The sequence below is a fragment of the Monodon monoceros genome, unplaced genomic scaffold (assembly GCF_005190385.1).
Source record: "Monodon monoceros isolate NGI ecotype Baffin Bay Population unplaced genomic scaffold, NGI_Narwhal_1 Super_Scaffold_13, whole genome shotgun sequence".
In the NCBI taxonomy this organism is placed as follows: domain Eukaryota; kingdom Metazoa; phylum Chordata; class Mammalia; order Artiodactyla; family Monodontidae; genus Monodon; species Monodon monoceros.
The window spans coordinates 29,733,401-29,745,641 of NW_021703769.1; the positions used below are offsets into that span (position 1 = coordinate 29,733,401).

Here is a 12,241-nt window from a genome sequence, read left to right on the forward strand (position 1 = left end):
ATAAGCCAAAGTGCATTCCTTTGATAACAGATGTTATCAACAAGCACTGCTAAATTTAAGAAATAAATAAATCAGTAGTAAAATGAAGTCCAGTGTGGGATGTTCACAATTAAATGAAAGTAAGATTTGTTTTTTGTATTCCACTTCAATGATAAAATTAAGAAGAGATGTACTAGAGAAGATACATTCTCACGAGTGAATAGCTTTTTAAGTAAAAACAATAAATGACTTTCAATGAAAATGTTTTGTGGAAAAATTGTGTTGGTATATCATTTCAGTGGCTGTACTGACCAGAATTTTTTTTTTAAATTTTTTAGGATAAGGCTATAGCAAGAGTACCACACATGAAATTTATTTACTGCCTTGTTTCTCTTATGACAGAATATTTAATAGTTACACAATGTATGTGTCCTGTCTTTTACAAAAGCATCAAGATTTCAAGGTTATTAATCCTTTCTAGGGAAAGAAGTAATTGCTAGTAATGTGCTACCAGCAAACATTAAAAAATAGGGAATTCCCTGGCGGTCCAGTGTTTAGGACTCCATGCTTCCACTGCAGGGGGCACGGGTTCGATCCTTGGTCAGGGAACTAAGATCCCACGTGCCGTGACGCAGCTCAATAAATAAATAAACACGAGCTGTCCCTTTAAGAGGATGGTGAGGCCTTATCAATAAATGAGAAGGTAACTGCTTTATGAGAAAAACTTCTGGTTTGGAGATCACGTTTTGGAAGTAGCTGTTTGGAAATGCTTCTATTGTTGTAATTTTTGTGCTGTAAAAACTATCAAAAGAATGCTCTTTAAAATCTTAATTTTCTAACCTGTTTTAAAAATCTTTCAGTGTGAAGAATTTCAGCAGGATTGGATTCAAAAATATAAAAGGCAACATCTGACTCATTTGGAAAAACAATTTTTTGACCCCAAGAAAGAGATTTATTAGCCAAATTTCAGGGAAAACTAAAAATTAGTATCATGATTTACCCAACACTACTGACAGTGCTCTTCTTCCAGCTGGCCCAACACATTCCTCAGAGATACCTTTTTCAGTCATTAAAACCAAGAGTCACAATAAATTAAACTAGCTCTTTAAACTGCTGTATCTCTAAGTGGTATACAAAGTTTTCAAAGGTAATAAAACATATTCTGTCGTATTTCTCTTAAAATAATATTTTTAGTGAGAGAAAAATGTTCTTAGTCATGGATGAAGACAATTTAAAGTTTTTAAATTTAGTTTATTTCAGCTTTATGTGCTATTCCTTAAAAATCACTTCCATTGGGCTTCCCTGGTGGCGCAGTGGTTGAGAGTCCACCTGCCAATGCAGGGGACACGGGTTTGTGCCCCGGTCCGGGAAGATCCCACATGCCGCAGAGCGGCTGGGCCCGTGAGCCATGGCCGCTGAGCCTGCGTGTCCGGAGCCTGTGCTCCACGATGGGAGAGGCCACAACAGTAAGAGGCCCGTGTACCGCAAAAAAACAAACGAACAAACAAACAAACAAAAGAAAACCACTTCCATTTTGGAGAACTTTACACTGTATATAATCTATGGGTTCAGAAGTACATAGGTTTGATTTATAAGTTAATATAAATTGAGACACTTGACCAAGTGTTTTACTCTTCAGACATTTGGAAAGGGCTGCCCAGAGGATCCTTAAGAGGCTGATTCCCTAACATAGGTCACGGGATGTAGGTCACTGTGCTCTGGTGAGGGTCTTTTTAAAAGATACTTTTTCATGGAGTTAGGCATTTGATAAAGCATTAAATCCCATATACTTTTTTTTTAATTCAACTAATTTATTTATTTGGTTGCACTGGGTCTTGGTTGTGGCAGGCGGGCTCCTTAGTTGTGGCATGAGAACTCTTAGTTGCGGCATGCATGTAGGATCTAGTTCCCTGACCAGGGATCGAACACGGGGCCCCTGCATTGGGAGCACAAAGTCTTAACCAGTGTGCCACCAGGGAAGTCCCTAAATCCCATATACTTTTATGGGAGGGAAATGAAATTTGTTTGGGGTATATTGCTTATGTTAAGGTTAGAAATTTTGCTGTTCTATAAGCATGAGTTTCTCTTAAGACATTAAAGTATCTTTGTAATTAAGAAAGTTGAGAGCAGTAAAATTTAACTACTGCTTTCTTTTAAAATCAGGAAACTGTTACAGTAATTCATTTTCTAATTATTTGTACATCTCATCAGCAAAATAGGGATTTGGACATGTTCATCAATGCCTCCAAAAACTTCAACCTCAACATCACCTGGGCTGCCAGCTTCTCAGGTAAAGACATACCTAGAGAAGACCTTCCGAGTGGAGATAATTGATTGAGAAAGAGTTGAGAAAAGGGGCTCTGGAGACAGACAGATGGGTTTGAAACCCACTTCTGCCACTTATTAGCTGAAAGACCTTGAGCAAGTGTCTAAAATCTATCTTTAGACCCTTAGGGTTATTCATCTTAAAGAGAAGGTAATAATACTTATACTGTAGATTAAATTTGGCTGTACCTGTCAGTGCCTGCCATGGTATCAAGATCAGTACATGCTCAGGACCCCTGCCCTACTACCACCATTAATACCATTGCTGCAGCCTCTGCTGTGGTGCTGCCATCATCATCTCCATCCATGCTTCAGAAGTGAAAAATGCAATTGACTCAGTTTCAAGAAATGGAAACATTTTTAATAGAATGAGATTTTAGTAGGTACAGGGGAAAATGTACTTTGGGAATTAAATAAAACTCCAAGAGCACAGCTTTTGCTGTCTTGTTTATCTTACAGTGATTTACTAAAGATCTTCTGAGCAGAAAATCTAAAGAAAGAAAGGGTGGCCCTGATGTAGTGGTTAAGAATGTAGCTCAGCAGACCTAGATTTGAATTCTCCCTGTTACTTGTTTTCTGAGCCAGTTTCCGCAGGTATGAAATGGGATAATAAAAACAGCCGTGTAGAATGTTCTGAGGATTAAATGAGATAATAAATGAAGTACTCAGTGTAAGTGCTAGAAACATGGGATATTCTCATCAAATGGTAATTATGTTTCATCATCATTATTACTATCACAATACTGTTTTTTGGTCAAAACACAATCAATTAGACTGAAACAAAATAAAAACATTACTTTGCACATCACTTTGTGTTCATCATATCTTAAAAGATTGTGTAGAATTCAGAAAAGGTTCAGAAACTTGCAGTGAGGAGAGGTCTTTAAGAAAAAGTCTGAATTATCAGAGCCTTTGTTTGGAGAAAGGTGGCATCCCTGAGTATGTGATTGATTTACAATGACAGTCTCAATGAGGACCAGCCAATCTGGCTTCAGTCACAGGATTTAACTCACACTTGGGAAAAGCCTATTTCATGAATCTTTATAAACACTAGAATTCCTGGCTGAGGGACAATGTGGAATGTTGAAGGACTACCTGGGAGTAGGATAGGTTTATATCAGATTGGGGAGATTTAGAGTCAGTTGTAGCTGGTAGCAGAAGGGACTGAGTGACCCCTAGAGCTCCTTCCTCCCTGCTGCTGTTGAGACTTGCGGTCACTGCTAGTTAAAAAGTGAGGGCTGAATCCTTGTCCCTGGTATGGGGGATCTAGAGCACTGCCAAACAGGTTTAAGGGGGCAGTGCAAAGCAAGTGAAGTGTTGTGGGCAGAATGAATGCCATTGCTTGTTAATAGGATTCTAGTGGTATCTGGATTTTCAAAGCCACATGTAGCCTGTTTCTGTGGGAGGAGTTGTAGGGGATCCTGGTAAAGCCATTTGGGTTAAGGGCATAGGCTTCTGTATCAGCCCTCCCAGCTTCAAATCCCAACTCTACTTCCTGCCTATGTGACCTGAGCCAAGTTACTTATTTTTCCTGAACCTGAGTTCTCTGATGTGTAAATGAGGATAATAGTTGTTACAATTAAATGAGATCGAGCTCTTAAAGGCCATTTCTGGAACATAGTGTTTAATAAATGCTATTATCATTATTATTAGTGAGGGCAGATTCGGTCCCCTAAAAAGTCTCTTTATTTCATACTTTTCTTCCTAACAGCTGGAACCCAGGCTGGAGAAGAGATGCCTGTTGTTTCAAAAACAAACATTAAGGAGTACAAAGATAGTTTCTCTAATGAGAAGTTTGATTTTCGCAACCACCCAAATATCACTTTCTTTGTTTATGTCAGTAATTTCACCTGGCCCATCAAAATTCAGGTAAGAAGTGCTTTTTAGTCTCATACTTGCAAAGATGGTGAAATGTCTGTAGTGAAACTAAATTCACTAATCTGTAACTTGCAGTAAACGAAATGTACAATATTAATATTGTTTTGGCTTTGTAATATCTGTGGTAAAGGAGTGCTGAGCACATACCATAAAAGAAGATTGTAGTGGGGCTGCCTTAAATCACTTGTGAAGGAAATTTATAAGCACTTTTTAAATAAATTTATTTTTATTTATTTATTTTTGGCTGAGTTGGGTATTTGTTGCTGCACACGGGCTTTCTCTAGTTGCAGCGAGCGGGGGCTACTCTTAGTTGCGGTGCTTTTCACTGAAGTGGCTTCTCGTTGCGGGGCACAGGGTCTAGGTGCGTGGGCTTCAGTAATTGTGGCACGTGGGCTCAGTAGTTGTGGCTTGTGGGCTCTAGAGCACAGGCTCAGTAGTTGTGGCGCACGGGCCTTGTTGCTCTGCGGCATGTGGGATCTTCCTGGCCCAGGGATCGAACCCGTGTCCCCTGCATTGGCAGGTGGATTCTTAACCACTGTGTCACCAGGGAAGTCCCTGTAAGCACTTTTGAAAGCAAGTTGATATATAACAGATTTGGTAATTATAACTGTATTTATTTCTTCATTAAGGACTTGTCACTAAAAAGCCTGTAGAGCTACACAAAGAGCTTCAATTCTGGAATGAGTAAGGTGCATATAAATGAAGCAAACACACATAACCAGTGAAAGCTGGCGTATGGAAAGTGCCATATGAGAAGATCCCCAAAATGCTATCAGGTTTTAAAGGAGCATAGGATGGAGGGTGATGGGGACACAGTGGAGGACAGTATAAGGTCGCCTTAAGCGTTTTAGGCCTTATAGTCAGACAGATGCAGGTTTGAGCCCTGGCTTGCTCTTGTACAATTCCTGTAGCCTCTCCACGACTCAGATTCTTTGTACATGTGACCTGAAAGGGTAGGTCTAAGGGTTCATGTTGCCTGCTGCAGCCACTGCTGCTATCAGCCTGCCCCTTTTCTCTGTTCCCAGGGGACCAGTGCACTCCCTCTTATCCAGGCTTGACCCATGGCCCCGTTTGTGCTCTTTATAATCATCTGCCACTATGTCTTTGAGGCCTTGCCTCAGTACTTTCTGCTTTAACCCCCTTCATTTTGGGTAAAGGTGTGGAGTTCCGGGAAGGGCGGACTTTTGTTTGTTTAATTTAATTTATTTTTTATACAGCAGGTTCTTATTAGTTATCTATTTTATACATATTAGTGTATATATGTCAATCCCAATCTCCCAATTCATCCCACCACCACCACCACCCTTTTCCCCCCCTTGGTGTCCATACGTTTGTTCTCTACATCTGTGTCTAAGGGTGGACTTTGGAACAACTGGTTCACCTTTAGCCGTGGAAGCGTGGTCACTAGACTGGGGCTCTGGCTGCTTGCCAACTTTCAGTAGTGTGATCAAGTGAAGCAAGTCACCACTGATCATTTGGGATGGGCTTGAAATCTTGTTCTGGTGGGTATGTGTTCATGCCTTGGGACTGTAACTAAAGAACAGTCAGTCACTCTTTTCCTTTCTGGAATGTGGAGGACAGGCTCTGTGTTGTATTTTTTTCTCACCACCCTCTTTTTCTATTTAGATGGTCCACAGATTTGTTTATCCTCTAATCTGCTTCTTCCTTTGTTCTTGCACACTCTCTGCTTCCCTTCCCAGCTAGCCTTCTTGTACGCATTGACCACACTCCCTGTTTGTTTCCTCTTATCCATTCACCCATCAGCCCGCAACAGTCTGCCTTCCTCCTTCACCACATCCTGAAGCTGACTGCCACGGTGGACTCCAGTGACTGCATTCTTTAGTCCCCTTCTCCTTCTCATTGCATGATTTGAGTCAGCATCTTTCCTGCCTTCCTGGTCCTTTCCCTGATTCTCTGGCCTGTCTTTTTAAGAAATCTTCTTCCTTAAACACTGAGGTTGTCTGAGATTCAGGCCATGGTTCTCCTCTGTCTTTATCCCACTTGTAAGACTTATTGTACTACTTCTGTACTTGTGATTTTCAGTACTCTGTCTTCAGCCCTGCTTACACTTGAACTCCAGACCAGTGTTCTTAGTTGCTGCCTAGGCATCTCTACCTGGACGTTCACAAGCTCCCTGTACTCAGGGAGTTATTCTTGTGATCTTAGCCCCAAACCCTCTGCTTCCTTTCTAGTGAATGGCACCACCATTTGTCCTATTGCATAAGCAATAAGCATAAGCGTTCCTGGAATAAATCTGACTTGGCATGATATATGATTTTTTACTTTATCTATTGCTGGACTCAGTTGGCTAATACATTGGTTAGAATTTTGTATCTATCTCATGAGTGAGAAAGTCCGGTAATTTTCCTTTCTTGTCTTTGTTATGGTTTTTATATCAAAGTTAAACTAACCTTTGTTTATAAATTGAGGAGTTATCTCTCTTTCTCACTTCTGAAAGACGTTATATAAGATTAGAATTATATGAATATATGAACCTTACATACTTGATAGATCCCTGTTGTAAAATCATTTGATTCTGGTGTTTTATTTGTGGAGTTTTCTTTTCTTTTTTAATTGCTGATTCAACTTCTTTAATAGTTACGGGATGTTTTGGATATTCTCTCTCTATTTGCATTACTTAAGATAATTTTTTCTAGATGTTAATTTATTTCATATGTTTTCAAATGCATTGACACAAAGTTGTTCACACTGTCCTCTTTTCTAATCTTGGCAGCATCTGTGCTTAAGTGTATTGAATCATATACTTAAAAATGGTTAAAATGGTAAATTTTATCTTAATATATATTTGCCCCAATTTTTTAAACTTTAAAAAAACAGACCAGAGGGCAGACAGCAAAAGCAAGAAGAACTACAATCCTGCAGCCTGTGGAACAAAAATCACATTCACAGAAAGACAGACAAGATGAAAAGGCAGAGGGCTATGTACCAGATGAAGGAACAAGATAAAACCCCAGAAAAACAACTAAATGAAATGGAGATAGGCAACCTTCAAGAAAATGAATTTAGAATAATGATAGTGAAGATGATCCAGGACCTCGGAAAAAGAATGGAGGCAAAGATCGAGAAGATGCAAGAAATGTTTAACAAAGACCTAAAAAAATTAAAGAACAAACAAACAGAGATGAACAATACAATAACTGAAATGAAAACTAGACTAGAAGGAATCAATAGCAGAATAACTGAGGCAGAAGAACAGATAAGTGACCTGGAAGACAGAATGGTGGAATTCACTGCTGCAGAACAAAATAAAGAAAAAAGAATGAAAAGAAATGAAGACAGCCTAAGAGACCTCTGGGACAACATTAAACTCAACAACATTCACATTATAGGGGTGCCAGAAGAAAAAGAGAGAGAGAAAGGACCAGAGAAAATATTTGAAGAGATTATAGTTGAAACCTTCCCTAACATGGGAAAGGAAATAGCCACCCAAGTCCAGGAAGCGCAGCGAGTCCCATACAGGATAAACCCAAGGAGAAACACACCGAGACACGTAGTAATCAAATTGACAAAAATTAAAGACAAAGAGAAATTATTGAAAGCAGCAAGGGAAAAACGACAAATAACATACAAGGGAACTCCCATAAGGTTAACAGCTGATTTCTCAGCAGAAACTCTACAAGCCAGAAGAGAGTGGCATAATATACTTAAAGTGATGAAAGGGAAGAACCTACAACCAAGATTACTCTACCCAGCAAGGATCTCATTCAGATTCGATGGAGAAATCAAAAGCTTTACAGACAAGCAAAAGCTAAGAGAATTCAGCACTACCAAATGAGCTCTACAACAAATGCTAAAGGAACTTCTCTAAGTGGGAAACACAAGAGAAGAAAAGGACCTACAAAAACAAACCCAAAGCAATTAAGAAAATGGTAATAGGAACATACATATTGATAATTACCTTAAACGTGAATGGATTAGATGCTCCAACCAAAAGACACAGCCTTGCTGAATGGATACAAAAGCAAGACCCATATATATGCTGTCTACAAGAGACCCACTTCAGACCTAGGGACACATACAGACTGAAAGTGAGGGGATGGAAAAAGATATTCCATGCCAATGGAAATCAAAAGAAAGCTGGAGTAGCAATACTCATATCAGATAAAATAGACTTTAAATTAACGAATGTTACAAGACACAAGGAAGGACACTACATAATGATCAAGGGATCAATCCAAGAAGAAGATATAACAATTATAAATATATATGCACCCAGCATAGGAGCACCTCAATACATAAGGCAACTGCTAACAGCTGTAAAAGAGGAAATGGACAGTAACACAATAATAGTGGGGGACTTTAACACCTCACTTACACCAATGGACAGATCATCCAAAATGAAAATAAGTAAAGAAACAGAAGCTTTAAATGACACAATAGACCAGATAGATTTAATTGATATTTATAGGACATTCCATCCAAAACCAGCAGATTACACTTTCTTCTCAAGGGCACATGGAACATTCTCCAGGATAGATCATATCTTGGGTCACAGATCAAGCCTCAGTAAATTTAAGAAAATTGAAATCATATCAAGCATCTTTTCTGACCACAACACTATGAGATTAGAAATGAATTACAGCAGAAAAAACGTAAAAAACACAAACACATGGAGGCTAAACACTACGTTACTAAATAACCACGAGATCACTGAAGAAATCAAACAGGAAATCAAAAACTACCTAGAGACAAATGACAATGAAAGCACGACAATCCAAAACCTATGGGATGCAGCAAAAGCAGTTCTAAGAGGGAAGTTTATAGCTATACAAGCCAACCTCAAGAAACAAGAAAAATCTCAAATAAACAATCTAGCCTTACACCTAAAGGAACTAGAGAAAGAAGAACAAACAAAACCCAGAGTTAGCAGAAGGAAAGAAATCATAAAGATCAGAGCAGAAATAAATGAAATAGAAACAAAGAAAACAATAGCAAAGATCAATAAAACTAAAAGCTGGTTCTTTGAGAAGATAAACAAAATTGATAAACCATTAGCAAGACTCGTCAAGAAAAAGAGGGAGAGGACTCATATCAGTAAAATTAGAAATGAAAAAGGAGAAGTTACAACAGACACCGCAGAAATACAAAGCATCCTAAGAGACTACTACCAGCAACTCTATGCCAATAAAATGGACAACCTGAAATAAATGGACAAATTCTTAGAAAGGTATAACCTTCCAAGACTGAAGCAGGAAGAAATAGAAAATATGAACAGACCAATCACAAGTAATGAAATTGAAACTGTGATTAAAAATTTTCCAACAAACAGAAGGCCAGGACCAGATGGCTTCACAGGTGAATTCTACCAAACATTTAGAGAAGAGCTAAAACCCATCCTTCTCAAACTCTTCCAAAAAATTGCAGAGGAAGAAACACTCCCAAACTCATTCTATGAGGTGACCATCACCCTGATACCAAAACCAGACAAAGATACTACAAAAAGAGAAAACTATAGGCCAATATCACTGATGAACATAGATGCAAAAATTCTCAACAAAATACTAGCAAACAGAATCCAACAACACATTAAAAGGATCATACACCATGACCAAGTGGGATTTATCCCAGGGATGCAAGGATTCTTCAATATATGCAAATCAATCAATGTGATACACCATATTAGCAAATTGAAGAATAAAAACCTTACGATCATCTCAATAGATGCAGAAAAAGCTTTTGAGAAAATTCAACACTGATACATGGTAAAAACTCTCCACAGAGTGGGCATAGAGGGAACCTACCTCAACATAGTAAAGGCCATATATGAAAAACCCACAGCAAACATCATTCTCAGTGGTGAAGAACTGAAAGCATTTCCTCTAAAGATCAGGAACAAGACAAGGATGTCCACTGTCACTGCTGTTATTCAGCATAGTTTTGGAAGTCCTAGCCACGGCAATCAGAGAAGAAAAAGGAATACTAAATTGGAAAAGAAGAAGTAAAACTGTCACTGTTTGCAGATGACGTGATACTGTAAATAGAAAATCCTAAAGATGCCACCAGAAAACTACTAGAGGTAATCAATGAATTTGGTAAAGTAGCAGGATACAAAATTAATGCACAGAAATCTCTTGCATTCCTATACACTAATGAGAAAAATCTGAAAGAGAAATTAAGGAAACACTCCCATTTACCATTGCAACAAAAAGAATAAAATACCTAGGAATAAACCTACCTAGGGAGACAAAAGACCTGTATGCAGAAAACTGTAAGACACTGATGAAAGAAATTAAAGATGATACCAACAGATGGAGAGATATACCATGTTCTTGGATTGGAAGAATCAATATTGTGAAAATGACTATACTACCCAGAGCAATCTACAGATTCAATGCAATCCCTATCAAATTACCAGTGACATTTTTTACGGAACTAGAACAAAAAATCTTAAAATTTGTATGGAGACACAAAAGACCCCAAATACCCAAAGCAGTCTTGAGGGAAAAAAATGGAGCTGGAGGAATCAGACTCCCTGACTTCAGACTATAATACAAACCTACAGTAATCAAGACAATATGGTACTGGCACAAAAACAGAAACATAGATCAATGGAACAAGATCGAAAGCCCAGAGGTAAACCCACGCACCTATGGTCAACTAATCTATGACAAAGGAGGCAAGGTTATACAGTGGAGAAAAGACAGTCTCTTCAATAAGTGGTGCTGGGAAAACTGGACAGCTACATGTAAAAGAATGAAATTAGAACACTCCCTAACACCATACACAAAAATAAACTCAAAATGGATTAGAGACCTAAATGTAAGACCGGACACTATAAAACTCTTAGAGGAAAACATAGGAAGAACACTCTTTGACATAAATCATAGCAAGATCTTTTTTGATCCACCTCCTAGAGTAATTGAAATAAAAACAAAAGTAAACAAATGGGACCTAATGAAACTTAAAAGCTTTTGCACAGCAAAGGAAACCATAAACAAGAGGAAAAGACAACCCTCAGAATGGGAGAAAGTATTTGCAAACGAATCAACGGACAAAGGATTAATGTCCAAAATGTATAAACAGCTCATGCAGCTCAATATTAAAAAACAATCAACCGAATCCAAAAATGGGCAGAAGACCTAAATAGACATTTCTCCAAAGAAGACATACAGATGGCCAAGAAGCACATGAAAAGCTGCTCAACATCACTAATTATTAGAGAAATGCAAATCAAAACTACCATGAGGTATCACCTCACACCTCTTAGAATGGGCATCATCAGAAAATCTACAAACAACAAATGCTGGAGAGGGTGTGCAGAAAAGGGAACCTCCTCTTGCACTGTTGGTGGGAATGTAAACTGATACAGCCGCTATGGAGAACAGTATGGAGGTTCCTTAAAAAACTAAAAATAGAATTACCATATGATCCAGCAATCCCACTACTGGGCATATACCCAGAGAAAACCACAATTCAAAAAGACACATGCACCCCAATGTTCATTGCAGCACTATTTACAATAGCCAGGTCATGGAAGCAACCTAAATGCCCATTGGCAGACAAATGGATAAAGAAGATGTGGTACATATATACAATGGAATATTACTCAGCCATAAAAAAAATGAAATTGGGTCATTTGTAGAGACGTGGATGGATCTAGAGACTGTCATACAGAGCGAAGTTAGAAAGAGAAAAACAAATATCGTATATTAACGCATATATGTGGAACCTAGAAAAATGGTACAGATGAACCGGTTTGCAGGGCAGAAATTGAGACACAGATGTAGAGAACAAACGTATGGACACCAAGCGGGGAAAGCCACGGAGGGGGGGGTGATGAATTGGGCGATTCGGATTGACATGTATACACTGATGTGTATAAAATTGATGACTAATAAGAGCCTGCTGTATAAAAAAATAAAATTTTTTGTAAAAAGCAAGATTCTTTTTAGACAATGACAAGCTGATTCTAATATTTATATAAGAAGCAAAGATTCTAGATTAGCTATAACAGTTTTGAAAAGAGGAATAAAGTGGGAAGAATCGCTATATGAAATATTATTAATACTTCCTATTTAGCTACGGTAATCAAGACATT

General features: G+C 38.4%; 1 protein-coding gene across 3 annotated transcripts in view; it reads left to right on the top strand.

Annotated features, from left to right (window-relative positions):
- The window catches only part of ATRN (attractin), a 174,862-nt gene that overhangs the window by 111,136 nt on the left and 51,485 nt on the right, over positions 1–12,241 (top strand). For all 3 annotated transcript variants that reach the window (XM_029220622.1, XM_029220620.1, XM_029220621.1), the window contains exons 23-24: positions 2,191–2,269; positions 4,016–4,173. In XM_029220622.1, coding sequence (XP_029076455.1) covers positions 2,191–2,269; positions 4,016–4,173 — 237 coding nt within the window. The remainder of the gene's footprint in view (positions 1–2,190; positions 2,270–4,015; positions 4,174–12,241) is intronic.